At 44.8% G+C, this 26494-nt stretch overlaps 1 protein-coding gene across 1 annotated transcript in view; it reads left to right on the forward strand.

The window, feature by feature from the left end:
* Positions 1-668: 668 nt before the first annotated feature.
* The window catches only part of LOC119442201 (sodium-coupled monocarboxylate transporter 1), a 51486-nt gene continuing 25660 nt past the window's right edge, over positions 669-26494 (forward strand). The window contains exons 1-9 of the mRNA XM_037706980.2: positions 669-1139; positions 6195-6260; positions 9419-9470; positions 12995-13062; positions 20469-20623; positions 21872-22012; positions 24453-24582; positions 26140-26228; positions 26307-26419. Of these exons, the coding sequence (XP_037562908.1) occupies positions 765-1139; positions 6195-6260; positions 9419-9470; positions 12995-13062; positions 20469-20623; positions 21872-22012; positions 24453-24582; positions 26140-26228; positions 26307-26419 (1189 nt within the window). The 5' untranslated portion in view covers positions 669-764. The remainder of the gene's footprint in view (positions 1140-6194; positions 6261-9418; positions 9471-12994; positions 13063-20468; positions 20624-21871; positions 22013-24452; positions 24583-26139; positions 26229-26306; positions 26420-26494) is intronic.

Raw genomic sequence — 26494 nt, forward strand, 5'->3', positions numbered from 1 at the left:
GCTGTCATCAACACAGTGAGTGACAAACGAAACGAGATTGTTGTCGCTGGCACAGCGATCGGCGCGGCGAACGGAGGAGCTGAGCTGGAGCGCAGAAGGTACGTGGGGTCCTTCTGGTCAGCCATCCACAGACTGTGATGGACGACCTTCAGTGTCTTTTAGAATCACTGTAAACGCAGTAATCAGTGTAAATGCAGAATCATTGTGAGGGCAGCATAGATACATGTTATCACGAATGATAATGTTCTGGACGCAATGAGCTTTTATGATGAACAACTGCTAAGAAGACATCCTACAACTTATGAAACTAATCGCCTTTCAGAGGGCGTTTTAGGAATGACTTGAAATGTACAAGCATTAGTTGGCAGTAATTTTGTCTGTCGCGGAGACATCTCTGGGGATTTTTACCCTTCACTAAACGGCTGCTCTACGTTACTTCCAAGACGAGTTGAGGCTGATTTCACTTACCAAAAGCAATATAGGCGAGAGACATTAACAGTAATAAGTTTCTGAAATTTCTCTGTACTTTCTGATTAGAATGGCGCTCGACACTTAAATTTTGGAAGTCTTTTCAGAGATGTTGTCTTTCTTAGTCCTGTAAAGAAAAGTCAGTTCATTGTTGTCGATTGCTCACGTAGGTCCTTTGTCTGTTCCTTCGTTGCAGACCCTGAACAAATTTTGAAGGTATAACAGCTCCTAGACCACCGATTCGCTCAAAGAAACTTACAGTCGAACGGCATACTGCCACCGAAAAAAAAGACACCATGGACAACGTCACTCTTACTTCAACGGCAGAGCTGGTGGCCCGATTCACATCCTACGATTACGCCGTGTTCGTTTGCGCTCTACTGGGCTCGGGCGGAATTGGTCTGTACCAGGCTTTCGCCGGTGGTTCTGGAGGCAGCCAGTCTTTGCAGGACATGTTGACAGGTGGCCGAAACCTGCCCACTGTTCCCGTTGGTACATCCCTTATGGCGAGCTTCATATCAGCAGCCTATCTGCTCGGCAACGCATCCGAGATATACACCGCCGGCACCATGTATTTCCTGGTGTTCCTTTCGTATTTTCTTGTGATTCCGGTCACGGCGCACCTGTACATGCCCGTCTTCTACAACCTCAAAGTGTGCACTGCCTACGAGGTGAGTGATTGCACGTGACCCCGCTTTGGCTATAGTGCGAACGGCAGACCAATTACCTCTTTTAACGCGAAAGCGTTAAGGGCCCCGTGTCGCAGAAAATCCTACGCCGGCTTCGGCGTTAAGCATCGGCGTCTGGCGAAAATAATCATGCCGAACCACATCATCCCAAACCACCCCGACCACACTGGCACTCCGCGTGGCGCAAGGCGTTAGTGAACAAACATTGAATTTCTCAAAGTAAAATCCGCCAGAAAAATACGGCTTAACCACAACCCACAGGCGTGATAGCGTCGGATTATAATTTGAATATACGACAAAAAAGCCTGATAAGCAGCCAGGTATCTTTGAATGTTATTGGCAACATTGAAGGGCACGTTGAAAACCGAGCGTTTTTAAATTTTGGACACATGCGCTCCTCGTGGCAACAGCAAACAATAAAATAATAAAAAAAAAGGTCCTAGGGCCTTCATATTTTGAAATAAAAAGGCTTAAATTGCTCCTGTAAAAATCTCTTCCCAGCAATGAATTTGTGTCTAAAAGTGAAGCCGACTTTAAGGGGATCAGTGTAAACTTGGTCTTTCCCACGTTGTGTGTTGCAGTGAAGCCTACTCATGAAGAAAAAAAATCACAGCATATCCACGGGGTGAATGATGATGAGTGGGCGAAGCTCCGGAGGGAATCATCGGATCTCCCGCTTAAGGGGACGCTAGCACAAACGCGTTAGAAACGTGCAGTACTCTCTAGTAAGGGGGAGCGGCCACAGCGTCTTACTGCAGCCATTTACACATGCCGGAACGTGCACCGCGTTTGCCGACGCCATCACATGACTGCTGAGAGAGTATACCCCCCGTATTCATAAACGCTCCTCGACTTGAACTTGACTTGCCACCGCTTTGGGCAGCGCGGTCGAAACGCGTTGAAGGTAAGGCGGAGAGGCCACAGCGTCTTACACCAGCTTCTTACACGGGCCGTAACGCGCTAGCACAAACGCGTTAGAAACGCGCTAGAAACGCGGACTTTCGTTAATGTTGGGTATTTATCACCATCGTGGTGCGTGTGTCCATGTCCACTTCGTGGCGTAGTGGGCTAACGCCGCGCGCTCGGAAGCGAGGGGTCCCTGGTTCGATTCCGCGCTACGGACACAACTTCGGAATTTTTTTTTCTCATTTTTCTCAGATCGGTTACACACTACTACTACGACGACGGGGACGAACGGGTGCCGCTATAAGGAGCTTCGCCCCTAAAATGTGATGCGAACGGAGCCCGATAACGCTTTCGCGTTCCACTCTTAAAGGCGAAGCTTAAGCGTCCTCCAAATTTTCTCATTGTAGTGCTTATTCTCATTTCTCATTGTAGCTTTTTAGTCACCACGTAGTGCTGGAAACAAGATCATTTCTCACAATAATATGAAAGACAGTCTATCACGTGCGTTGGATGTCAGGTCTATCATAACAAAAGGTCCAGCTAAGAAAGATAACATGAAACAGCGAAGGTTTAAAGAGTAAAATAACAACCTGACTTATTCAATACCTGATGAAACGCTTGAGTTCAAAAACCGCATTAGTGCGCAAAGAAATTCACACATATACACACGAACACAAACACGCACGCACATACACACACACACACGCATTATATTAAGAAACTGAAAAGGCTGAAACAAGCTTAACATTAGAGGAAATCGTGATGTTACATTCCAATCTGCTAAACGTTTATTCTCTCGAAACAGTGATATTTTTAATTAGCAGTGCGTGTAGTTATCACTTTTGTAACGTATACCTGTGGTTCGTGCGCTACGGCCATTTGTGTTAAGACATATTCAAGTTTGGGCTCTTTTCCATAATAACCAGGGTGAAACATTATTTAGATTTATATTTCTGCCCCATGACACAAAGTTTTTGGTGTTTCATAGCGCGAAGGGTTGTTAATTTGCAGAATATGACTGCAAAAACATCATTAAAAATGCTCTGCTAAGAATTTAGTAGCGATGTAAGAGCAGTAATGTCAACCGTTTAATCTAACGTTGTGATCTTATGGCACAGGACGCCAGTAGTAGTGGCGTACAGAGTATGTTGTCTACGCCGCTCCATATATATATATATATATATATATATATATATATATATATATATATGTCCCAGCTATCACGCAGCACGAGTTAAAAAAAGAGGAACGGCGTCACGCGAAGAAAACCTAGTGCGTATTGTTTCCAGTGCAGTGGAGTAGCCGCCAGTAATGTTTTCGTTACTGAGATTTAATTAGCTAATTGTAATTAATTATATAACACGAGAAGTACTGTCCTAATTGTCATATTGTCAATGAGAAAATTGTAGAGCAACATGAAAAACTCCCGATACAGCTTTCTGTTGCTCAGTACGTGCTACATAAAAGTGTTTTTAAGAGCGTGAAAGATTCCCGCGAATTGCCGCGCAAAGCCAGTCGCGCCAATTCTGCGTGTATTCGCGGGCTCCTTTCACCCCCAGAAAAACACATTTATGTAGCACGTATCGAGCAACAGACAGCTGTATCGGGAGTTTTTCATGTTGCTCTACAATTTTCTCATTGACAATATGATAATTAGGACAGTACTTCTCGTGTTATATAATTAATTACAATTAGCTAATTAAATCTGAGCAACGAAAAAATTACTGGTGGCTACTCCACTGTACTGGAAACAATATGCACTAGGTTTGCTTCGCGTAACGTCAATCTTCTTTTTTTTTTTAAATCGTGCTGCGTGATAGCTGGGACACCCTGTATATATAGTTTAGTTTATGAGTGTCTGAACCGAGTATTGCTGTTTGATTGTTTACCTACACCTCCGCCCAGAAATGCAGATTACTACCGGTTGAACGTGCGGAGCTCGTGATATCAGCCATTATAATTGTCGCTATCTTGCCACAGAAAAATATATCAAACACATAACCAGAGTACAATTTGCTCATGTGTCTTTGCAAGCTGATTTCCCACTGTTCTCGTATTGAGGTGTCACCTCAATACGAGAATACGTTATACTGAAATATCTCCACCGTGCAATTCAACATTGGGTGATTCTTCGAGAGATTGAAATATGGCCGAAATCTCATTAATTACATTTAGTAGGTTTTTTTAATATTTTACTCATATTATTCAATAGTATGGGAGGGACCTTTGTTTTTCAAGTAAGCGTATATTTGGGGAGAACTAAATACCAAAGGCCTTCGTGGTGCAGGCGCCGTTTTCATGCAAAGCCCGTTTTTTTTTTTTTGTAATTATGCAACGATATAACATACGAAATACTACTAATATAATTATAAGAAGTCAGCTTTCCTGTAAAAATAGACCTAATTGATAGTTAACCAGTGTGGTTTCAGACTTCTGCGGTACAAAGAAATATATTTTAGAAATATGAACAAACGGCAGTTCCTAAATGTTGCTATAACAAATATTGTTATCTCCTAATAAAAAAAGAAGGTAGGGTTGTAGGGTTGTAATACGTTAAGCAATTGTACAGAATGTTGTTGCTTTAGCACGAACGCACACTTTTAAAAATTACCTTAATTGTTATTTTTCGGTAAGCGACTTTATTTAAGCACCGATAAAACAATAGCCCAAACTTTAATTCTTTCTTAAAATTATGACAGAACTGTCCTCAGGTATTCTTACAAGAGCAGCAAGAAGATATCGCATTGTTTTGATTGCAATATATGTAGTGCAATTTGGGAACCCGCCAGGATGCAACGGCACGCCCAAAAGCAAGGGTCAGAAAAGCGAATGCAGATGCCAGGAAACTTTAGATTTGTGGAAATGTCCCCCTTATTTTAATAAAAAAAAACAATGCTGTTCTTTTAGCAAAAATATACACGGTGTTAAAACTTAAGCTTTACAGAATTTTTAAAAACCGCTTGTGGCAGGTAGCATAATTCTTATCGTTGAGCTGGGTTATTCGTAGAGGCGGACATTAGTAGCACGAGAAATCGAAACACATATCCAACTATTTAACAAACATGGCTAATTAACTTCTTAGTTAATTACTTTACGACACATACGCCATTTACGAATTGTAACCGGTGAGTTTGCAAGACGCATCCACTTGAAATGAATTTCCAGGATGGCACCATTTTCGAGATACTATTTCCCAAAGTGTAGCACAAAATACATGGGCGTTTCAGTTACTTTTGTGCTTTGTATGTATGAAACAGCATTCTGGTAAAAAGTAAGTGGAACAGCAGTGTATTTTTACGGCGAGTTTGATGGCGCATATCTCCAAACTGGTGTCATTCTGGAAACTCATTCCGAGTGGATGCACCTGACAAGCTCACCGGCTACAATTCGTAAATTGCAATGTGCCGTAAAGTAATTAACTAAGAAGGTAATGAGTGAATTGTGCTTAATTAGTTGAATAAGTGTCTTGATTTCTCGTGCTACTAATGTCCCCGTCATCGAATAACCCAGCTCAACGATAAGATTTATGCTACGTGCCACAGGCGATCTTTAAGAATTCTGTAAAGCTTAATTTTGAACACCGGGTATAGGTATAGAACCGTGTTTGGAAATATACCAAGGCTCGTGCTCTTCCATACAATTGACAATATGTGTCCTGAAATAAACATTCCGGTCACCTTTTTATTCTTTATTATGTCACAGCAAGTACACGATGCAAAGCTTAGATGACATACTCTTTTTGTTAAAACATACTCGTTGTTTCTACACATCTAGCTCATTGGCGGTGGCGTTCAACTGCCCTATTTCAGGTAACGTGTTGAAATCTGCTGCATGAATAGTTTTACAGCAGGGTTTTAGGATACAATTTAAAATGTTTCATTACTTGCCGAAGTGAACTAGCGGGGAGTGGGAGCTAGGAGGTGGACTTTTGTAAGCCAATTGTAAGCAACCTTCGGAATCGTTCAGCGACATGCGATAGGGGCTGGCTATGTATATGTGCTAATTAAACTTCACAACTGCGACCGCCTATTGACCCAACAATATTTCCTTGTGCACCCATATGACCTACCAGAGTTGTTTAACCTGGTGTTGCTCTGACACTGTTCACGACCGTTATTCCATTCTACGCAGTACCTGGAACTGAGGTTCAACCGAGCAATACGGTTCATCGCGGTGGCGATGTTCACTGTACAAATGGTAAGCGTGAAACCTTGTTCGTGTTAACTTTATATAACGCATGAGAAATGGTTATATATATATATATATATATATATATATATATATATATATATATATATATATATCAGAACACTCCAAACGCATAACAAGAACCAGCTGAGTCACATGCACATTCATCTGCATGCATCTAACACCCAAGTAGTTCAAACGATGTGTCGATGTGTTTGGTGTGGCTTAATGTTTTGTACGTCTCATAGTGCAACACTAAAATGCATACATGTATAGCCATTACCAACGCTTTACACTTGCCTTGTCTTGTATGTGTGATGCACTTCAATTTACCATGACATTAATGGCGTCTAACTGGTTAGATAGGCAAGTGAACTTCTGAAGGACCATCAAACATGGATCAAATAAATATTTGCTACTGTAGTCCGTGTGACTGTTAATTTAAATAGACTGAAAGCCATTTTTATGGTACCTGTTTTTTTTTTAGTGCGACGGAAAGCTTACTGGTCTTAGTGTCCAATCATTCAGTGGCAACATGGAAAACGCCGTGCAAAATTGTTTATCAGAATTTTCCGATCTGCATTGAGGATGTAGTCGTGCTCAAGAAACATGCTGGAAACAGTGATAGGTGAGCGCGAAGGCGGTTATACGCCGGCATTGCTGGGAAACAGACAAGTGCCGCTCTAGCTGTGAGAAAGTAATATTGGTTTATAAAGCCGGTGTTCCTGCGGTTTATGTTTTATGAAGCACTGGATTGTTTTTACAATAGTAGGTAGTGTCCGAATCTGCGCCCCAGCGACGACTCCCTCCAAGTCACACAAACCAATCTCAAAGGCCACGTTTTTGCTGTCTGCATGCGCCAGGCTTTCTTTATTGCGATAGCAATTATATGGACACTCCAAGCGGATTTCTGCCCTCGATGCTGTCGTCGTCGCCGCGGTGAGGTCGTCGCCGCGCTTGCTCACGCCAGTGTTTTGACAGCGGTTGTCTGCGGTCGTAGAGTGGGATCTATTCATGTTTGCTTGTGCGCGCTGACACCATACTTGTTCATTCAGTTAGTAAGCGAATGTGTCCAAGTTTATACAGCCGCTAAAACGACTATCCTTACTCCGTGTAGCTCTCTACTAATTTGCTATCGCAATTGATGCTTCGCCTTTCGGGCGAAACTTGGACTTCTTTTAGGCAAGCCAAGCTCAGTGGTAGGATATGCCAGCAGTGCTATTATTGCAGTGCTCATACTTATTACGGCAAATTCGTCGATGGCATTTTGTATTTCACAGAGACCACAGAACTAGGGGTACTAACTCGTAAACTCGCTCGCATACAACCCTGTTATGCGCCGCGATGATTGAACATGTCTGCCCACTCTGCCGCTCCACTCGTTACCACGAAGGCATCGTCGCTCGTTACCGTGCACTTCATTACTTCGTAATACGCATAGAATAAAGCCCAAAAGCCTAATAATATACGATCTGCAATTCAAAGCAATAAGTATGCTGTACTTAATAACAGCCGACTTACAGTAATCTCATATACTCCATCCGATGCACCAAGACCTGACCGCCAGGCCGCGCCACTTACAAGTTTTTTAGACTTTAGACGTTTTTTAAAACTGCAAGAAAAAAATGAGGACACACGAAAGAAACACACACGACACCTCATTTTTTTTCGCCACCTCGTTTTTTTGTCCTCGTTTTTTTCGCGCACTTTTAAGAACGTCTAAAAGCTATGAACCAACTAGCCCGCCAGAACGTCCTACTTTTGAGACTTTCTTTGCCAATATATGATTACAAATTTACAATTCCTGCTTAAGTCGTGAACTGCGTGCTCGATTCTATCACTATAAATTGTGCTCATTTCATTTTCACCAACGCGCCTCACAACACATTCTGTCCACTTGCCAGCCCTTTGTCGTAGCGGACAAACGCGAAATGTCAAACAGGTTGGTGAATGATGCTACACTGAGACAAGCAACAGCACGTAACGATAGCCGCAGACGAGGCTTCAAGCTCAACGTATTAATGCGTCACCATTCTAGGGCTACTTTCGTCTGTCTCTACCGCGTGACACGATGCGCTCCATAGGTATATACGGGATCCTATGGGGGTATATATGAGACTGCCCTATGACTACGCATGACTACTGAGATTTAGGATTATGACTACATATAATGAGTACTGAACCTGTATTAGGAGTAATTAAGGTACATAAAAGAATAATAAAATTAATTAAGCTCAAATAAGACCCCTTAAGAATATTGAAGGATAGGGAAGCCTAATGGAGGTTATTGAATAATTCATTACTTCTGTAAGATATTCAAGACTAATTAAGGTTAAGTCAATTAAACCTAATGAACACTAAGCAAGAGTACTTAAGATTAATTAGGCCTAATTACGATGGATGAACGATGGTTAAGGCTAATCTGGATTAATTAGGAAAATTAGCATCAATGAGGCCTAATTAGCATTAGTTACGATTAGATTGCATAAGCCCAATCAAGGTTAATAAGGGTAATGAAAATTATTCATATTACATTACTTAACCCTAATTCAGATTAATTACGATTACATTATTTCACCCCATAAGATTATTTCCGACTAATTAGGTTCCCCAATTAGGCATTAGCAAAGCTTATTGCAATACTTGCAGCACATTACATCATCCTCGACACAGTGAGTCACGGTGTGCGTAACTCGGCTGTTTGCCTCGAGGGGAAAAATGAACCGTGAGACTGATACTAGACTCTCTTCGGAGGGTCAGAGCGAAGATTTTGGCGATAATGTTGTTTAGCTGCCCGCTTGTGGCAATGTGTTTGGGAAATTATTTTATTTGCACGGCAAACAGGTGCGCGTATCTCTAGCGGGAGAGAAACCTGTGCACCACTGCTTCTTTTTGTACTTCTCCTTCGCTTGCGAAAATCACTCAAAATGTAAGGCAATATGTGGCCTCTTCTGTGCAGCAATCAATACAATGCCCCAGTTGCAACAATGACATCAAACCTCTTTGTAATTGGTTTCTCCGTGCATGCGTGTGTTTGAGTGAGTGTCTGAGTGCGTACATTTTGGCGAATTTGGGATGACGCTGAGCTTGAGTGCGGTGGCCGATAGGGTTCCATGTGTATAGTCTTTCATTGTGCAGTCATTTTGCTGTTTTGTTCCCTGACCCAGGCTCTCTATTTGGGCGTCTCCCTCTACGCCCCAGCACTGGCGCTGTCGAAAGGTGGGTCAACAATTTCTACTGTTTTAAGAAGCTTTGAACGAGCCCAATACAAAATGTCTTTCTTAGCTTTGTGCCTTCGCTGTAAAATACTTCTTTGTGCGAAGAAGGGATGACTCAGCCTGTAGCCAACGCTTCGACAAGTGCACTTGTCTTCGTCAGGGTAACAGAAGGTAATTGTAGAAACGCCGTATAAATACTGAGGGTTGAATTCAAAAAGGTTTTCGTTCGTAAGTGCTCTTTGTCATCGGCCGGCTTCGGTAATGATATGTCTAGCATCGGGATTGGCTGAAATTTTCTCTTACGAACAATTTCAGCGTAAGAGACTTTCCTTGTTCGGCCACTACTGATCACTTCAATTATTCATGATCCTGTGAACCTGGGCCCGTATTCCCAAAAAGCTTATTAGGATTGCAAATTGGTCAAGTTGGTAACGATTCACCTTCAACAGCACCATCTTAGACAGAGGCAAGAAAAAACGGTAGGCAACCCTTAGGTGTCTTTTAGGTGACTGAGGTGTCTCTTAGTGGCACTCGTACCTCGGCGTTGGTATTCTGTGCATTGGCGTGTGGTAATCAGTTATTTCTAATTAATTATAATTCTTCCAGACACTTCAGTAGCTCAACTTGTAACTAAACTTATGCTCTGATATCGTATTTATAATGAAACCCATGGATTTTGGACAGTACTATTTCTTTCTATTTTTCCTCATTTATAAAATGTTGAATTTTGTCCCCGGTAATCAGTGATTTATCATTCATTATAATTATTCCAGGTGCTTCAGTAACTCGACTTGTAACTAAAATTATGATCTGATATAATATCTATAATGAAAACTATGAATTTTGTGCTGTAATATTTTTTCAGTTTTCTTTCTGATTTATTTTGAATTTCGTTCCCGGTCGTCTCAGGAGGTGAACCGGAAGTTAATTAATTCTAGTTATTCCACACACTTCAGTAACTCAACTTGTAACTAAACTTATGCTCTAATATCATACCTATAATGAAAACCAAGAATTTTGTACTGTACAATTTTGTTTCTATTTTTTTCTGAATTTCGTCCCCGGTCGTCTCACGAGGTGAACCGGAAGTGCTGCGCAAGAAACAAGAGTGCCACTCTATGCTCGTTCCTCTAAAAAAGAAAGCTGGTTTTTGTAATAAGTGGGCTTGTAAAGATGAATTGCAAGAAGGCTCGTACGCTATAGAATTGCTCGTAAGAGAAAATGCTAGCGAATCTTGACACTGCGCTCATAATTAGCGAAGGCGATCGGCAAATGGTAAATAGCCTTTAGGAAAAAAGAAAGGGTCAACCAATAGTCGTCGTTCAAAAAGACAAGCTCGATGAATCATCATCGTCAGCCTATATTTATGTCCAATGCAGGACCATGGCCTCTCCCTGCGATCTCCAATCACCCCTGTATTGCGCTAGCCGATTCCAACTTGCGCCTGCAAATTTCCTAACTTCATCACCCCACCTAATTTTCTGCCGTGCTCGACTGCGCTTCCCTTCTCTTGGTATCAATTCTGTAACTCTAATGGTCCACCGGTTATTCATCCTACGCATTACATGGCCTGCCCAGCTCCATTTCTTCCGCTTAATGTCAACTAGAATATCGGCTATCCCGTTTGTTCTCTGATCCACACCGCTCTCTTCCTGTCTCTTAATGTTAGGCCTAAAATTTTGCGTTTCATTGCTCTTTGTGCGGTCCTTAACTTGTTCTCAAGATTCCTTGTTAACCTCCAAGTTTCTGCCCCATATGTTAGCACCGGTAGAATGCAATGATTGTACACTTTTCTTTTAAACGACAGTGGTAAGCTCCCAGTCAGGATTTGGTAATGCCTGCCGTATGCACTCCAACTCAATTTTATTCTTCTGTAAATTTCCTTTTTGATGAGTATTGTGGTTCATATGATTCAGTAATTAAAAGTTTAATAAATCTCTCTATTTCGCGTTTTTATGTTTCATGTTCATGCTCATTTATTGGCTCATGTGTGTATTATTCGAATCGTATTCCGCGCGATATTACGTCGGCCCTGGCTTCTTTGCGTCGACACTTGGTCGACCCTTTCATTTTAAGATCAAGATGCCAGGTAGGCCGATTCCGTTAATTTTACCCACTCTGCGTATAGTTTTCGCTGCCTTTGTGTACCACTTCCCGTTACCATTACCTCGGGCGAGCCGTGCTCAGTCCAAGCTAACTCGCTCCATTACCCAAAGTGTGCCGTACGGTGGCTTTACCTCAACTTGTTGATATTGTTACGGAGCGATCCATACATACACCAACGCGATGCTTGGCAGAGCGACGAAGACAACGATGAAGACACTTGCACGTGTGCCGGTTCAGACATCTCTTGCCCTAGCCCTTCTTTGTATATATTCTGTAACTATATCCTTCGCCTCCATCTCGCTTCCATCACAATATCGATGGCGGTGCCCCCTTTACAGGGTTATAGTGCAATGTGGTTAATTTTCGACTATATCGGCGCTAATTACGCCCGTTCCGGTAATTATACCTACTCTGCGACTAATTATCGCTTTTGACTCGTTGAGACCTACATTTTGATACCTCTTATCACTCGCTGTGACGGGCTGGAGGCGCGCAAAAAGGACATTTCTTGCTAAAGCGTTTACAAGATACCCAATCTCAGATATACTAAATCCGTGTGAAGTCAGCTAAGACCTTATTTTCAAAAAGGTTTGTGAATTCGGTCCATGTTCTTTTATACATCCGTTCCTGTGGTGTAGAGATTAAGGTATAGCCTATAGGGTACCTCTGCTACTCCATTTCTCTTTGTTCTAGAGCAACAGATAAATTAATGAATAAATAAATAACAATAAATAATAAATAAATAAATAAATAAATAAATAAATAAATAAATAAATAAATAAATAAATAAATAAATAAATAAATAAATAAATAAATAAATAAATAAATACCTCTGTCTTCGTTGTGCACCTTCTATACGGGGGCTCAATTCACAAAACCTTTCGTTCGTAAGGGCGAACGAAAGGTTTTGTAGGCCATGTCATTGGCCGGGCGCCGTCACCAATGATGTGTTCGAAATCGCCACCAGCTGGCGTCCGTTCTTACGAACAGTTTCCGCGTAAGACCATTTTTGTGAATACGGGCCCAGTAGCGATGCAGTTTGAGGCAAACATTCTCTAGTGCCTCACTCACTCTAAACGTCTTCGTGCGACTTGCAATGTTCGCGCATTGTGTGTGCGTGCTCACAGTTTCGTTCCGCGTGAGCCCGCGTAGTAACGCTACACAAGTTCAAGGATATAAAACGCGAACGCGAGGGCAAAACTAAAATAATTTAAGAATTCGTAATCGAGATGTTTTTACCATCACCAAATCAGTATAAATCTACTTCTCAAGATGTGAAGTCGTCGCATGAGTTGCAGGAACTGAGCAAGTAGCATGTTTTTAGAAGCTGCGGAGAACTGTATCGAGGCTAAGAATCGCGGCAACGTGTAGTAGGCCAATGACTGCTACTAGATTTTGCTTTTGTTCTTTCTCTCGTAGTGATGGGAATGCCATTGTGGGCAGCAGTAGCTCTACTTGGAATTATCTGCACCATCTATACTAGCATCGTAAGTACAATTTGAGTGACTTCTTTCCTTATATAGTGCGACGCTACTGGGGTTTCTTGCAATAGATGTAACAGGTTAATTCAGTGACCCTTGCAGAAGAAGTCGAGTTTCCCTGTTTTAAAGCTCAAGCTTTCTCCGCAATGTTTCATGCTACTTATGCACTTCATACTACTTGCGCATTTCGCTTTGCATCGCTATGTTTTATACTTCTCTGTATCCCCACGTACCTTTGCACAATGCAATGCTTCTGCCACCGCTGGCGAAACGTCGCATTAGTCTGCAAGTCGTTGCTGAATACACTTCGCATGCCATGAAGCCATGTGAATTTGTGCTTGCGTTCAAGCACAAGGTGTAAACAATCTCACAAGTTGAACTGAAAGTACAATTGCACGCACTATGCGTCTCTTCGTGTAGTGTTTAATTTAAACGATTCGAGAAAGCTCCACTCAACGTATATTCCGAGAGGTGCGTTAGACCTGCGGTAATATTTCAAAGTGGCTGCACATCGAGACTGCCTTTGTCAGAAGTTTCGTTCCTATCGTGCGTTACCGGACGTAGAGTCGGCCATGCGTAGTGGGGCCACTACCAGTTGCTCCGCTGCCCTAGAGACTGAGAGGGACGATGCTTATCAGTCTCCTGATTTGTTAATAGATGGACGGCAGCGCAAGATGGCCGCACACTCAAGCGGAATTGACATTGTGTTTCCGCGAGGATACTGGATATTTAGGAGTGAGGTGCTTCGCCTCCTACTAAATGTCCGCCAGGATACAAAGCTGGAATGTGAATGGGTGTGGGTCGAAGTGGAATGAATGGCGCACTGCCTGTTGCGTACCGGTTCAAATCACTCGTGTTATGTTACCAGAGAGTGTGACGGGCTTCCGCACTTGCGGAGAAATTGCCGGCAATTTTCGCAAGGCTAGGGTCCGCCTGCAGCAAGCAGCATTTCTTCTTTTCCTCCTCGCCCTTCCTCTTTTTCTCCTCCTCCGTCTTCTGATGTTTGGCAGCGCCAGGAGTGTACTTTAGGCTTCTTATGAGAGAGTGAGAAAATGTTATTTGGAAATAAAAACATAATCGTGAGATAAAAGTCACCTAGACTGCTACTTTGCTACGAGGGAAGGAGAAAAGAAATAGATGGGCATGAGAATAAGCTTTTGATGAGAACTTAAAGCTGATAATAGAGGCAAACTGACAACAGGAAGCGAAGGACTTGTAACAATTTAGGAAAGCTTTACCACTTATCGTAAGCAGGTTAAACAGAAAAGCTCACGCTGGACATTCGCTGTCACACAGCCCAGGGGAAACTTCCGTCATATTGTTCAAATGGCGCGTATGGAAAAGCTCGTATAGCTTCTCAGAGCCACATGTAAGTAGTTAATATTGCTAAGCGTACTAATTTATTTTTTTCCAGTGACCATCTTTAACTGGCTAGGAAGTATTCGAGTTATCGCCCACCGCAAGACGCGTCTTTCATGTATCGAAAGTTTCTCGAATGTTATCGCTGGTTCTATCTATTCTCTATGTCATCGCCGAGCCGTGTGTAATCAGATTTCGGGCGTGACGAAAATAACTAATGCAGATTATATAGAACTTACGCGAGCACCAGCGACTACGCTGGAAACTTTACAAGTATTGTAAAGGGGGTTTATTTGGGTCGTAGAGCGGCAGCGAGAAACGCAGCACCAGCAGGTAGGGCGTAGCCAGAGAGCGAACTGGGTACGAGCCACACGATTGCAACGGGGCTGTTCAGCGTGCCGATCTTCTTCCTCACAATCACCCCCCGGTATGGAAGAGCAGCCATCCTGGCGACCTAGGGAGAGTGCAGTGGATCGTAGTACGGCTTGAGCCGGTCAATGTGTACGGTCTCTCGCCCGCGACGACGGAGATCGGAAGATGGCGACACGGGTTCAACCACGTAATTAACTGGTGATGTTTGCGCAACCACGCGGTAGGGCCCGTGGTACCTGGGAAGGAGCTTCGACGAAAGGCCAGGGGCAGCGATAGGCGGGACCCAAAGCCACACGAGGGAGTCGATGGCGAAAGGGTGAGGAGGTGGTGTGAGGTCATGACGCTGTTTTTGGCGACACTGTTGAGCAGACGTCAACGAACGGGCAAGTTGTCGGCATTTCTCGGCAGTGCTGAGCGACCGTAGCAACAGGTGAGCAGTCGGCAGGGTCCGGCCGGTACGGGAGAACCGTATCAATGGTGCTGGAGGGCTTGCGGCCGTAAAGCAGAAAGAATGGTGAGAACCCGGTAGTTGCTTGGGAGGCATGTGTTATATGCGTATGTGACAAAGGGAAGTACAGCATCCCAGTTGGAATGGTCGGACGCCACATACATTGATAGCATGTCACCAAGAGTTCTGTTGAATCGTTCAGTTAAGCCATTCGTCTGTGGGTGATAAGCAGTAGTTGTGCGGTGAATAATTTGGCATTCTGATAAGAGTGACTGCAGCACGTCCGAGAGGAATACGCGACCCCGATCGCTCAGCAGTTCACGAGGTGCGCCATGGCGGAGAACAAAGTTGTGTAGAATGAACGAGGCGACGTCTTTTGCTGATGCGGCAGGTAAGGCGGCGGTTTCAGCATATCGTGTCAAATGATCTACGGTGACGACAATCGATCGGTTGCCAGCGCCAGTAGATGGAAGAGGCCCGTATAAATCAATGCCGACACGGTCAAATGGGTGAGCTGGGCAGGGAAGTGGCTGGAGAGGTGCGGTGGAGAGGTGCGAGACACATTTGCGTCGCTGGCAGGCAATGCAGGAGCGTACGTATTTGCGGATGAAGGTGTACATGCCGCGCCAATAGTAGCGTAGGCGAAGCCGTGTGTAGGTCTTCGACACTCCGCCGTGACCACACTGGGGGTCGGAGTGAAAAGCGGAGCATAAATCGTTTCGAAGGTGGCGGGGCACGACTAAGAGCCATATGCGGCCGTCATTGTGGTAGTTGCGGCGGTATAAAAGTCCGTCGCGGATGGCGAAATGCTGGGCCTGTCGGCGTAACGCTCGAGTTGCCGAAGCCGCCGGAGGGTTATACAAAATATCGAATATCGTGACGATCCGTGGGTCTTATCGTTGCTCCGAGGCCATGTCCATGATGTCAAGTGGGGAGATATCACGACTGTCGGTAGGAGTACTGGCGTCTGAAGTAACTGGGAAGCGCGAGAGGGCATCGGCGTCAGAATGTCTGCGTCCAGAGCGATAAACGACACGGATATCGTATTCCTGGAGAGGGAGGGCCCACCGAGCGATGCGACCCGACGGGTCTTTGAGGTTAGATAACCAGCAAAGAGCGTGATGATCCGTCACCGCGTCAAAGGGTCGACCGTAGAGATATGGGCGAAATTTTTGAAGTGCCCATACGATGGCCAAGCACTCTTTTTCGGTTACTGTGTAATTGACCTCAGGTTTTGTAAGGGCACGACAGGCATAAGCGACCACGTATTCGGCATTAGCGTTCTTACGTTGTGCGAGCACGGCACTAAGGCCTACACCCCTGGTGTCAGTGTGAAGTTCTGTAGGTACGCTTGGGTCAAAATGGCGCAAGATTGGCGGAGACGTAAGTAGGCAGCGAAGAGTGGTAAACGCTTCCTCAGAGGCTTCCGACCAATTAGAAAGTGCATTGTCGCCTTGGAGAAGTTGGTTGAGGGGTGCGATCACAGTAGCGAAATTGCGAACGAATCGTCGAAAATAGGAGCATAGTCCAATGAAGCTGCGTGCTTTCAAGTTAGTGGGCTTCGGGAATTCGGATACGGCATGAAGTTTAGCAGGGTTGGGAATAATGCCTTCTTTGGAGACAACGCGGCCTAGTATAGTCAGTTTTATAGCTGCAAATAGGCAGTTCTTTAAGTTAAGCTGGAGACCAGCATTCCAGAGACAGGTCAAAACTTGATGTAAACGGCGAAGATCAGTCGGAAAATCTGGAGAAAACACGACAACGTCATCGAGGTAGCAGAGACAAGTATGCCACTTCAGGCCGCGCAGGATGCCGTCCATCATGCGTTCAAAGGTGGCGGGTGCGTTGCAGAGACCAAACGGCATGACAGTGAACTGGTACAAGCAATCTGGTGTTACAAACGCGGTTTTTGGACAGTCAGCGTCAGCCATGGGCACCTGCCAGTAGCCAGAGCGGAGATCTAAGAAAGAAAAGAACTCCGCTCCTTGTAAACAGTCAAGTGCGTCGTCAATACGTGGCAACGGGTAAACATCCTTTCGAGTAATCTCGTCAAGCCCTCGATAATCAACGCAAAATCGTATGGTGCTATCTTTTTTCTTAACCAGGACGACTGGTGATGCCCAGGGACTACTAGAAGGCTGGATGACACCGCATTTGAGCATATCGTTCACCTGGTCATCGATAACGCGTATTTCGCTCGCCGATACTCGGTACAGACGCTGCCGAATGGGTGCATGGCTACCGGTGTCGATGGTGTGCGAAACAGTCGTTGTGCGGGCAAGTGACGTTGCTTGACAGTCAAAAGAGGAAGAGAAGGCCTTGGAGTAAGTGAAGAAGTTCGGCTCGCTGCATCGTATAAATATAATAGTATAAATAACCGACATCTCTGATCCGCGGATCAGACTTGAACAATTTTATTTGATCAGATCTCGACTTGTGTTCTGGGTACAGGTTAGCCCAATAAACAGCTTGGTTTCGTGACTTGCATTGTGTCACTGTGGTTGTTCGCCGTCAGTAGAACTGTGAGAGTATAATCAGCCTTGTGAAGAAAAGACATCAGGCTCTATTCTCGACATGCATGGCGGCTTCACGGCCGCCATTATTCGCCATGTTGGCTCTCTGATTGGCTGTCGGGAGATCACGAGCTTTGAAATTAGTGCTGGGAACCAGAAGTGCTGCGAACTCCAATTTTGCGTTTTCATCAAGATGACGGATTAATCGTTTTTTCCTGTCCTTGGCAGCTATTTAGCGATGTTAGCGATTAAAAAAAATCACCGACAATTGCGATACTCCCAATTTTAGCGCAGCTCAATACGTGTTTTAATTTCGCGATATATTGACTGGCGCAGACAATCTTCCTTGTGCGGCATGTGTGGCGCGACTGTCTCGCTAATCGGAAGATCCCGAGAGGCAGCGCGTGAGTGACGCGTAGGCGCGATTCACAGCAGCCGCCGCAGACAGACCTCCGCTCATGCAGCGCTTTGTTTCTATATATGGTGTCCTTGGCGTCATAGGTTAACAGACGACGCGCGCTATTCTGGCGCCGTATCGTAGCCATAGTCGCCGCAGAGCCAGCCTTCCGCGGCACTACGATTTTCTTCTCACGCTTTCGCCATACCCTCCTCCTCCGCTTTCTTCCTCTGCTCTCTTCGCTATCGCCGTCTTTCATCCGCACTCCTCGTTCGCTCTTTCATCCTTCGCTGTGCTCGTTCGCTCGGTTACGGGGGACGCCGACGCTCGCCGGAGTAACGGGTGCCTAATAGCTGTGCTCTACAAGAAAGTGAATGGTAGCGTGCACAAGCCCGCGCAATGCATCTACAATTTCGCCAATATGTGGCAGCGATCCAAGGTTCTGCCATGTTAGCTTGTTGATTGGCTAAAGGAATATCACGGGAAGGACGTCACAGGAAAGGCCGTTTCGTAAACGTCAATTTGACGGTGCCTGACGTTGTGCTGGGCCACCATCGCAAAGATTTTCATCCATAATTTGTGGTGCGACAAGTCGCGCGAATTATGCTAATGAGCGGCCATATACGCAATGGCGGGCGAGATGCATGTGTGTCCCCGCATTTCCCCCGTCGTTTGGGGCCCTAAAAATATTGTGTTCCTAATGCGTACTCATAGCATTTGCATCGCTCTCGGGTAGTGTTGGCTTTCGTGCTTCGAGCCATTGTTCTTAAAAAAAAAAACGTTTATTTGAAATAACATTGGCTGTACATTACAAACCTTCTGCGACTTTTTGTACTTTTCACTGGTACGTTCGTTGCCCTATAATGAGATTTTAATGGCATAACATATTTTGCATGAAATGGCAGAACATGGCAAAGTGGCTGCCATGTCTTTGACGCGCGAGCGAGTAAGAAGAAAGACGCGCGAGGAAGCCTAATAGTTTTGTGAATGAAGATATTTTGTTTGGCTAATGCAGAAGCATTAAACACAGTTTCTGCTCTCGCTTGAATTGAATGCTTGGGTTTTAGGTGCCAAAACTACCATTTGATTATAAGGCATCGCATCCATGCCCCTCGTAATAGAAGGTTTACAAATTTATTATCATTATACTTTATTACCGTTTGCATCGACAATAAGATTACAATGAAAGGGTTTAATAAAAAGCTAGACATGTATAGCACGCTTATGCAGTCGCAAATATTTCAGTTTTACCGTGACCGGGGGCTTCCTATGCCAGAAAGAGGCAGCGTAAAATAAGCGACATGCTGAGACGCCATGTCTCAGTTCCCGCGCCATCTTACCGTGACATCACGGATTTTTGTAGCGTCGGGCGGAGGCTTATCAATAGAAAATAATTACGTAGATTCGAGAATAAACGAGTAGTCGCGGCCCCTTTCTTTCGCGAAATGAGCACCAAGTTACGCACAAAAAAAAAAAAAAATAGGAGGTCCATAAGGCGTCAAATAAGCTTTAGGCGCAATATTGGAAAAGCGCAATTTCGTCTTCTTTTCATCCTCTAAGGGGGATTAATTTTGCGCCCAAGGAATGCACAGAAGGTTTTGAAAGAGCAATCAACGAGCTGGTTGAGTGTTTTTAGGCACTCCTTGTATTTACAATTTACAGCTTTGTTTTCAGTTGACACAATATTTTTTTTTCAATTGCATCTACGATTTACATTTTTAGTGATAAACACCAGTCACGATTAATTTAATAGGTTCAAATATATTACTTTAAACGAGGTGCTAAAATTTGGTGCTAGGAGTACAGCCACTATAGGGCTTTTTGTTTGCCGATTCACAGTTTCTTGGATTAGCGCGCGTCGTCTGTTAACCTATGACGCCAAGGACACCATATATGGAAACAAAGCGCTGCATCAGCGGAGGTCTGTCTGCGGCGGCTGCTGTGAATCGCGCCATTAAATTCACAGATTCTTGGACCGTGGCCCCACGCGTCGCAGGCTCACAAAGCGACGCGGCCATTGTTAAAATTTTTGAAGTCGACTGGCCTCAGTGACTGACTGTGAAGTGTAGGACAACCGCACGTGTTCATACTGCGAGTACTTTCTTCCCTCTCTCTCCTTTCTTTTCATCCCTTTAATCCCCTTCCCCTGTGTAGGGTAGCTAACCGGACGTGCATCTGGTTGACCTCCCTGCCTTTCCTTTCTTCTTTTTCCTCCTCCTCCTCCTTGTTTGCAATATAACATTGTAGCTATTCTTCGATATCACGCCTCGCTTTTCTACAGTTCTTTCGCAAGGAAAAATTGAACTGGCTCATTCGTACGCAGGGCGGCATCAAAGCAGTGGTCTACACGGATACCTTCCAATGCGTCGTCATGTTCATCGCCTTAATTGTGGTGGTCAGTATGGGCTTCAAGGCAGTTGGCGGATTCGAGAACGCCTGGAACATCGCCAAGCAGGGAGGACGCATCCAGTTCAACAGGTGAACTTTGCTATAACTTTGCAGTGCTTGGTGGCAAGAAAGGCTACTTAAGAACAGGTAATTATTATGCAAGAAACACGTTAAGAAATCGTGTTCCGCGCTTAGTGTAGCATGTCTACAAATGACCATGTTTAGCAAAACGCTGACGACATCCCGTGCACTAGGCGCCTTCGATTCGAAGTGCGCAATTAGCACACAAAAAGTAATCTTCATTCAGCCCAGACCTTGATGGGATATTGATGACACAATAAGACAGCGCTTACAGCAACATGGAATGCATAGGTAAACAGAGTGGGGCAAAGGCCTCCATCAAGGGAAACAAACGGTAATGTCTCCAGTCCGTGCCCTGCCGGTTATGAAGACACAAAAGAAACAATTAAGAGAGTCACTGTGGGTATAGAAAGGTGGGGCAGTACATTACAGGGATCTGGATCGAGAAAGGTTTGATTCAGGCTGAACCAGTGATAGATAGAGTCTCCTTTTTTTAATTCTGGAGGATTTCCCGCAATGCATAAAAAATAAAAGAAAGAATGATTTGCGTTGCTTGGTTGCATTAGAGAGAGAGAAAAGAAATGAAAAGAGAGGGAAGTTAACGAGGTTGCACTAGGTTTGCTACCTCACACTGGGGGAGAGGGAAGCGGGAAAAAAAAGCAAAGGGATAAGAATTGATTCACGCGCACTCATAGCAACATTCACCACACATTAAAAGGCGGTCACAGAGCTCAGACATTGTGAAAGTGCAGCAGGGCTCTGGTGGCTTTCTGTGCATGTGACGGCTTATTCCATGGTTCCAATATTTTTTTTCTTCCGCGCACACTCTGTCGTCCAGCCGGCTTAAAGTGGTACGTAAGATCTGTGTTTCATCATGAAAAGAAGGACAGTAGATAAGGATATGTACTATATGGTCCCGTCGCAATCACTAAAGTTGCACGTTAGGACTTGTGATGACGAATGGTATTTCGCAATACTCTGCGACGTTGGTGAGATCAGCTAGACTCGAAGAAAGTTTGACTGAAATTTGCTAGGGGCTCCCATTTAGAGGGGGGGGGGGGGGGGGCAAATCATGCTTACAATTGCGGCCCAATTGAAGAATTGATGGAACTGTGGATTTCATTAGCATTGTCTAAAAGTAGACATACTACCACAAAAGAAACGTCTTCGTAGGACTTCCAGACGTGACTAAGGTCCGTCAAAGGGAAAGAGAGGCAAAAAAAAAAAAAAAAAGACATCCGCTCCATTTCTTTCCAGTGCGAGCTACAAGCTGAACGTCCGGCATACCGTCTGGGGTCTCATAATCGGCGCTTGGTTCGCCAACTCTGCCAGCTACAACACGAACCAGATGATGGTGCTACGCTACCTGACAGTAAAAACTCTCACCAGGGCGAAAATGTACGTATTCATTGTGGATATTACAGTAGGCCAGAAGCCATAGAAGACAGATTGAAGGAAATTACGGTCATATTTACCTCGGAAAAATAGTCAGACCTGCATGCGTAGTGAAAGGCCCAACGTCAGGTCCGGTGGATTCAAGGGTATACAGGCCAAACTACGATTTCACTGATTATCGATAAACGAACCGAATGAAGATACACGTGGTGCTGATTTTGCGGTGGAAGGGATTGAAGGCTTCATGCAATAGCGATAGTATTTGATGTTGTTACTTAGCCACTAACGTGTGTATGCGCACTGTTTATTTAGAGGGCCGCGTAAGGAGTGGCAATGAGGGAGTATTTTATGTAGTCCCAATGAGAGAGAGAGAGAGAGATAAGTCATAAGAGAAAGGCATGGAGGTTAACCAAGTCCAGTGCTCTCAGGAGATGCCTAATTTACCTGACTTCAGGAAAGTTAACGAATTCATTTCGTTTAATTGCTTATTAAACAGCCTCCCTCTTCATGAAATATATTCCAAGTTTAGGCTACAGCGCCAACTGCTCCGTTTAACGCACCGTGCTTGTTTATCCGACGAGCTCGAATTTAATACGAACAGGCCACTTTCCCAATAGAGCGGTGGTGGTGGCTAAGTGCTATTTCTAATAATCCCAACAATACACAATACTTCAGCTTCCTTGCGCCTGCCTGAATTTTTAAGCAAGAGGTCGCAAAACAAAGCTTTCGAGTGCAACGGTGCGAGAGAAAGAACTCCGTTTTTTATACATGTGCTTTATGCTTTTATGCTTTTTTATGAATTTTTTGATATAATATAGCTTTTGGCATATTAAAGCCTTTAGTGATCTCCGCTCGGTGTTACCGATAAACCTTATTAGCGTGTTTCTTCAAGTAATAATCATAGTAATATAATTGCATGCACAGATAAAATATTTATTGTGATAGCAATTATACGAACGTTTCCGGCACATTTGCTCTGTTAGCGTCGGTGACGGCGTTGTCGTGCTGTTCTACTATCGACGGAGCATGCTCGGATCGCGCGTGGTGGTTTAAAAGGCCTCCAGATACGCGCAGGCTGCTAAATCGACGAAGCCACGTGGACGTGGGTAATAAATAAACTAAGATTGATTGATTGATTAATTGGTGCTCCGCTCAGTCGGCTCTGCCGGAGCCAGGACATCCTTCTGGCTTCCACTGCTGGCACACACACACACACACGCACACACACACACACACACACACACACACACACACACACACACACACACACACACACACACACACACACACACACGCACACGCACACGCACACACACACACACACATACACACACACACACACACACACACGCACGCACACACACACACACACACACACACACACACACACACACACACACACACACGCACGCACGCACGCACGCACGCACGCACGCACGCACACACACACACACACACACACACACACACGCACACACCACACACGCACAGACACACACACACACACACACACGCACACACGCACAGCACACACACACACACCACACCACACACACACACACACACACACACACACACACACACACACACACACACACACACACACACACACACACACACACACACACACACACACACGCACACGCACACGCACATTAGCGTTCCTGCTGAGTATAGCTGTGTTACCACACAGCGTCGCATGCACTCTGAGAGGAACAGACGATTAACGTCAGGGTAAATCTGGCTCGTCCTTTCTTTAGACGCTAACAAGTGCCGACGGCTTTCCTTCAATCTCATCTTGTCCACCGTCAAGGTGCGATGCCTGTAACGCCTCTGGCACACTCCTCATCCCGCGAGCATTCTGAGTCGCATTCATCACAACGCAAAAACTTTATATTCTAGTTCACTGCAACCTTGCTATCGGCTAAAAGAAAACGTTTTTTTAATTATTATTAACGTACGTATCGTTTACGGCAGTTACGCACTGCTCCTAACTAAAGTCCCTATATATATATATATATATATAATTAATGCTTTCTTGGCGTCGCCGTAAACACAACTTTCGCGTTCGACCTCGACAGTGCAGTCCTAAGCCGCTTTTTGGGTTCGCATTTGACTATCTGGCCCCCTGCCTGAGACTTATATTTGACTCGTGCGGCGCAGAAGCGACCGTTGACGGTCGGATGCTATCTACGCGGATACGCCGCTTCAGGAGGTTAGGAAGAACATGGCTGCCGACGGAGGTAGATGTCGCTACTTAAAAGAGAGCAGAGCATCAAGGGACTTTACTCGTAACATTCGACGTTCAATAGGTAGGTAGGTAGTAAACTTTATTGACGTCCTGAAGTAGTCACCCCTCGTTTTCATGGAGGGAGGACCGCGGGCCGCTCCCACGTCGTTCAATGAAAAAAAAAAAAAAAAAAAAAACATTTACCACATGCAGAGTGGTGTGGCTGAACCTGCCGTATTTGTGCCTAATCCTGCTGTTGAGCTGCCTCTGCGGTCTGATGATGTACGCTCGCTACGCCACGTGTGACCCTCTGTTGACGAAAAGGATCGACACACCCGACCAGGTAGGTGAGATGCCTCTCAACTCAAGTACTCTACACATGCAGAAGTGTGTCATTGAATGCCCATGCATTGGAATAGGTGAACGTGATCGGCTTATTCTCAAATAGAGAGAAACGTCGTTATCATTCCGAAAAAAAGAAAGAAAACTCCATAGCAAGACAAATCTCGTCTCCAGTAACTCCTGCCATGCCCCCAAACTGCATGCATACTGTACAACTAAGAATTTCAAAAATTCCCCTTGCTTCCTAGAGTCTATTTCCCTGTCCTTGTTTAACCTCTGTTTAGTGTTAATTAATAACCTCTGTTAGCACCTCTTCGTGCCACACATCCTGTTAAAGTCTAGTGGCGCTTGATTTCAAGTAAAACACAGGCAAATTGTATTTAATTGTTCTTCAGAACACCGCGATCTCTTTGTCATTTAATGATAAGCCTACGTTTCCTTCCCCTCGCAGAGTATGCACGCGTCGTAAGTACCGGAGTCACAATGCCGCACGGAGGTACCTTGCTGACGTAGAATATGACGTAGACTAGTGGAAGGCCGAATGCTGCGCCCCGCGGCAGAAACTTGGCACTAGCGGCATTGATATTCCATGAGCGCGTCTCTAAGCTCTGTGTTACGCGGTTCGAGACGAACTGCGGCATGAAAGCGGCCTACTTAGCAAGCATTTGTTGGGGGCAACTAACGAAGACAAAGAGCAAGAACGGCGCTTGTCTATGCTCATTGCCTCCGTCCTTTGTTGCTAGAGATCTGCAGGTTTCCGCAACAAGCTACGACTGTGTCGAAAGCTGTCTTTAGGTGGTGTCTTCGTTTTAGTAGCAACCATGTCGATGCCGCAATTTGCGCCATCATCGCTAAGTAGGGAATGACGTTTGGAGCAGCAGGCTTTTGTGACTCACTCAAGCGGCATAACCTATTTCTAAATTTTGATGAAAATGAGTAGCAAAAGTAGAAGTGGGTCTGACTCCACCTCGACGGCTTCGAGGTTAGAACGCTTAGATGTTGAGCATGGTGTTACAGGTTCGAACCCATTTGAGTCAGTACGAAAACAACGTCCATGAGTGTAGATTGCAATTCGTGTTGAAAGTCCAACTAGAAATTTGATTTGAGGCCTTGTGTAGCGGCCTCCCTTATAAGTAAGATGAATTCGGTCGGTCGCTTGGTCGGCCATTCAGAAGTAGATTTTTTTCTTGTTCCACAGAAATAAGATATTGTGAAGAAAGATTCGCGTAACATCTCATGTGAAACAATGCCCTCCAAACAACGGGAAAATGAAGTAAGCAGAACGAACATGTTGACTCGGGCAGCTCCACGAAAAATTCGGGGGCAAGGGGCGAATGTGGTGCGATTTAAAAACGGTGCCTTATGAACACTGACCTTGGCGTCTGATAACCAATTTGTTCACCTTCTGCTTCATGAGATCACGAAGTGAAGGGTGTAACAACTTAATCGTACATCGTTATCAGATGAAATAAACCGCAGATATATATAATAGCCGTGTTTAAGCCGTTCTCATCACAGATCATTGTGCCCTAACCTCATTTATTGATCTCGTACGCAGCTGCTGCCCTACTTTGTGATGGACGTACTCGCTGAAACTACAGGGGTGGCCGGCGTGTTCGTCACGGGAATCTTCATGGCGTCACTTAGGTAAGAGGGTGATTTTAACTGGATCTCTTATTGCACGGCTCCAGCGCCCGCCGTTTCACTTTGTTTGTAACATTGCAGTTCTGTGTCTTCTGGAATCAACGCACTGGCAACTGTCTTCTATGTGGATATTATCGCCGTCCTCAGGCCAGGCATCAAAGAATCGACGGGATCCCATATTATGGTCGCCCTGGGTGAGTTCACATCTATTTTCTTCTTCAGGGAGTCTCATAAAGCTCCTGGAAAACTTACTTTCTGTTCTCCTGAAA

The sequence above is a fragment of the Dermacentor silvarum genome, chromosome 2 (assembly GCF_013339745.2).
Source record: "Dermacentor silvarum isolate Dsil-2018 chromosome 2, BIME_Dsil_1.4, whole genome shotgun sequence".
Lineage (NCBI taxonomy): Eukaryota > Metazoa > Arthropoda > Arachnida > Ixodida > Ixodidae > Dermacentor > Dermacentor silvarum.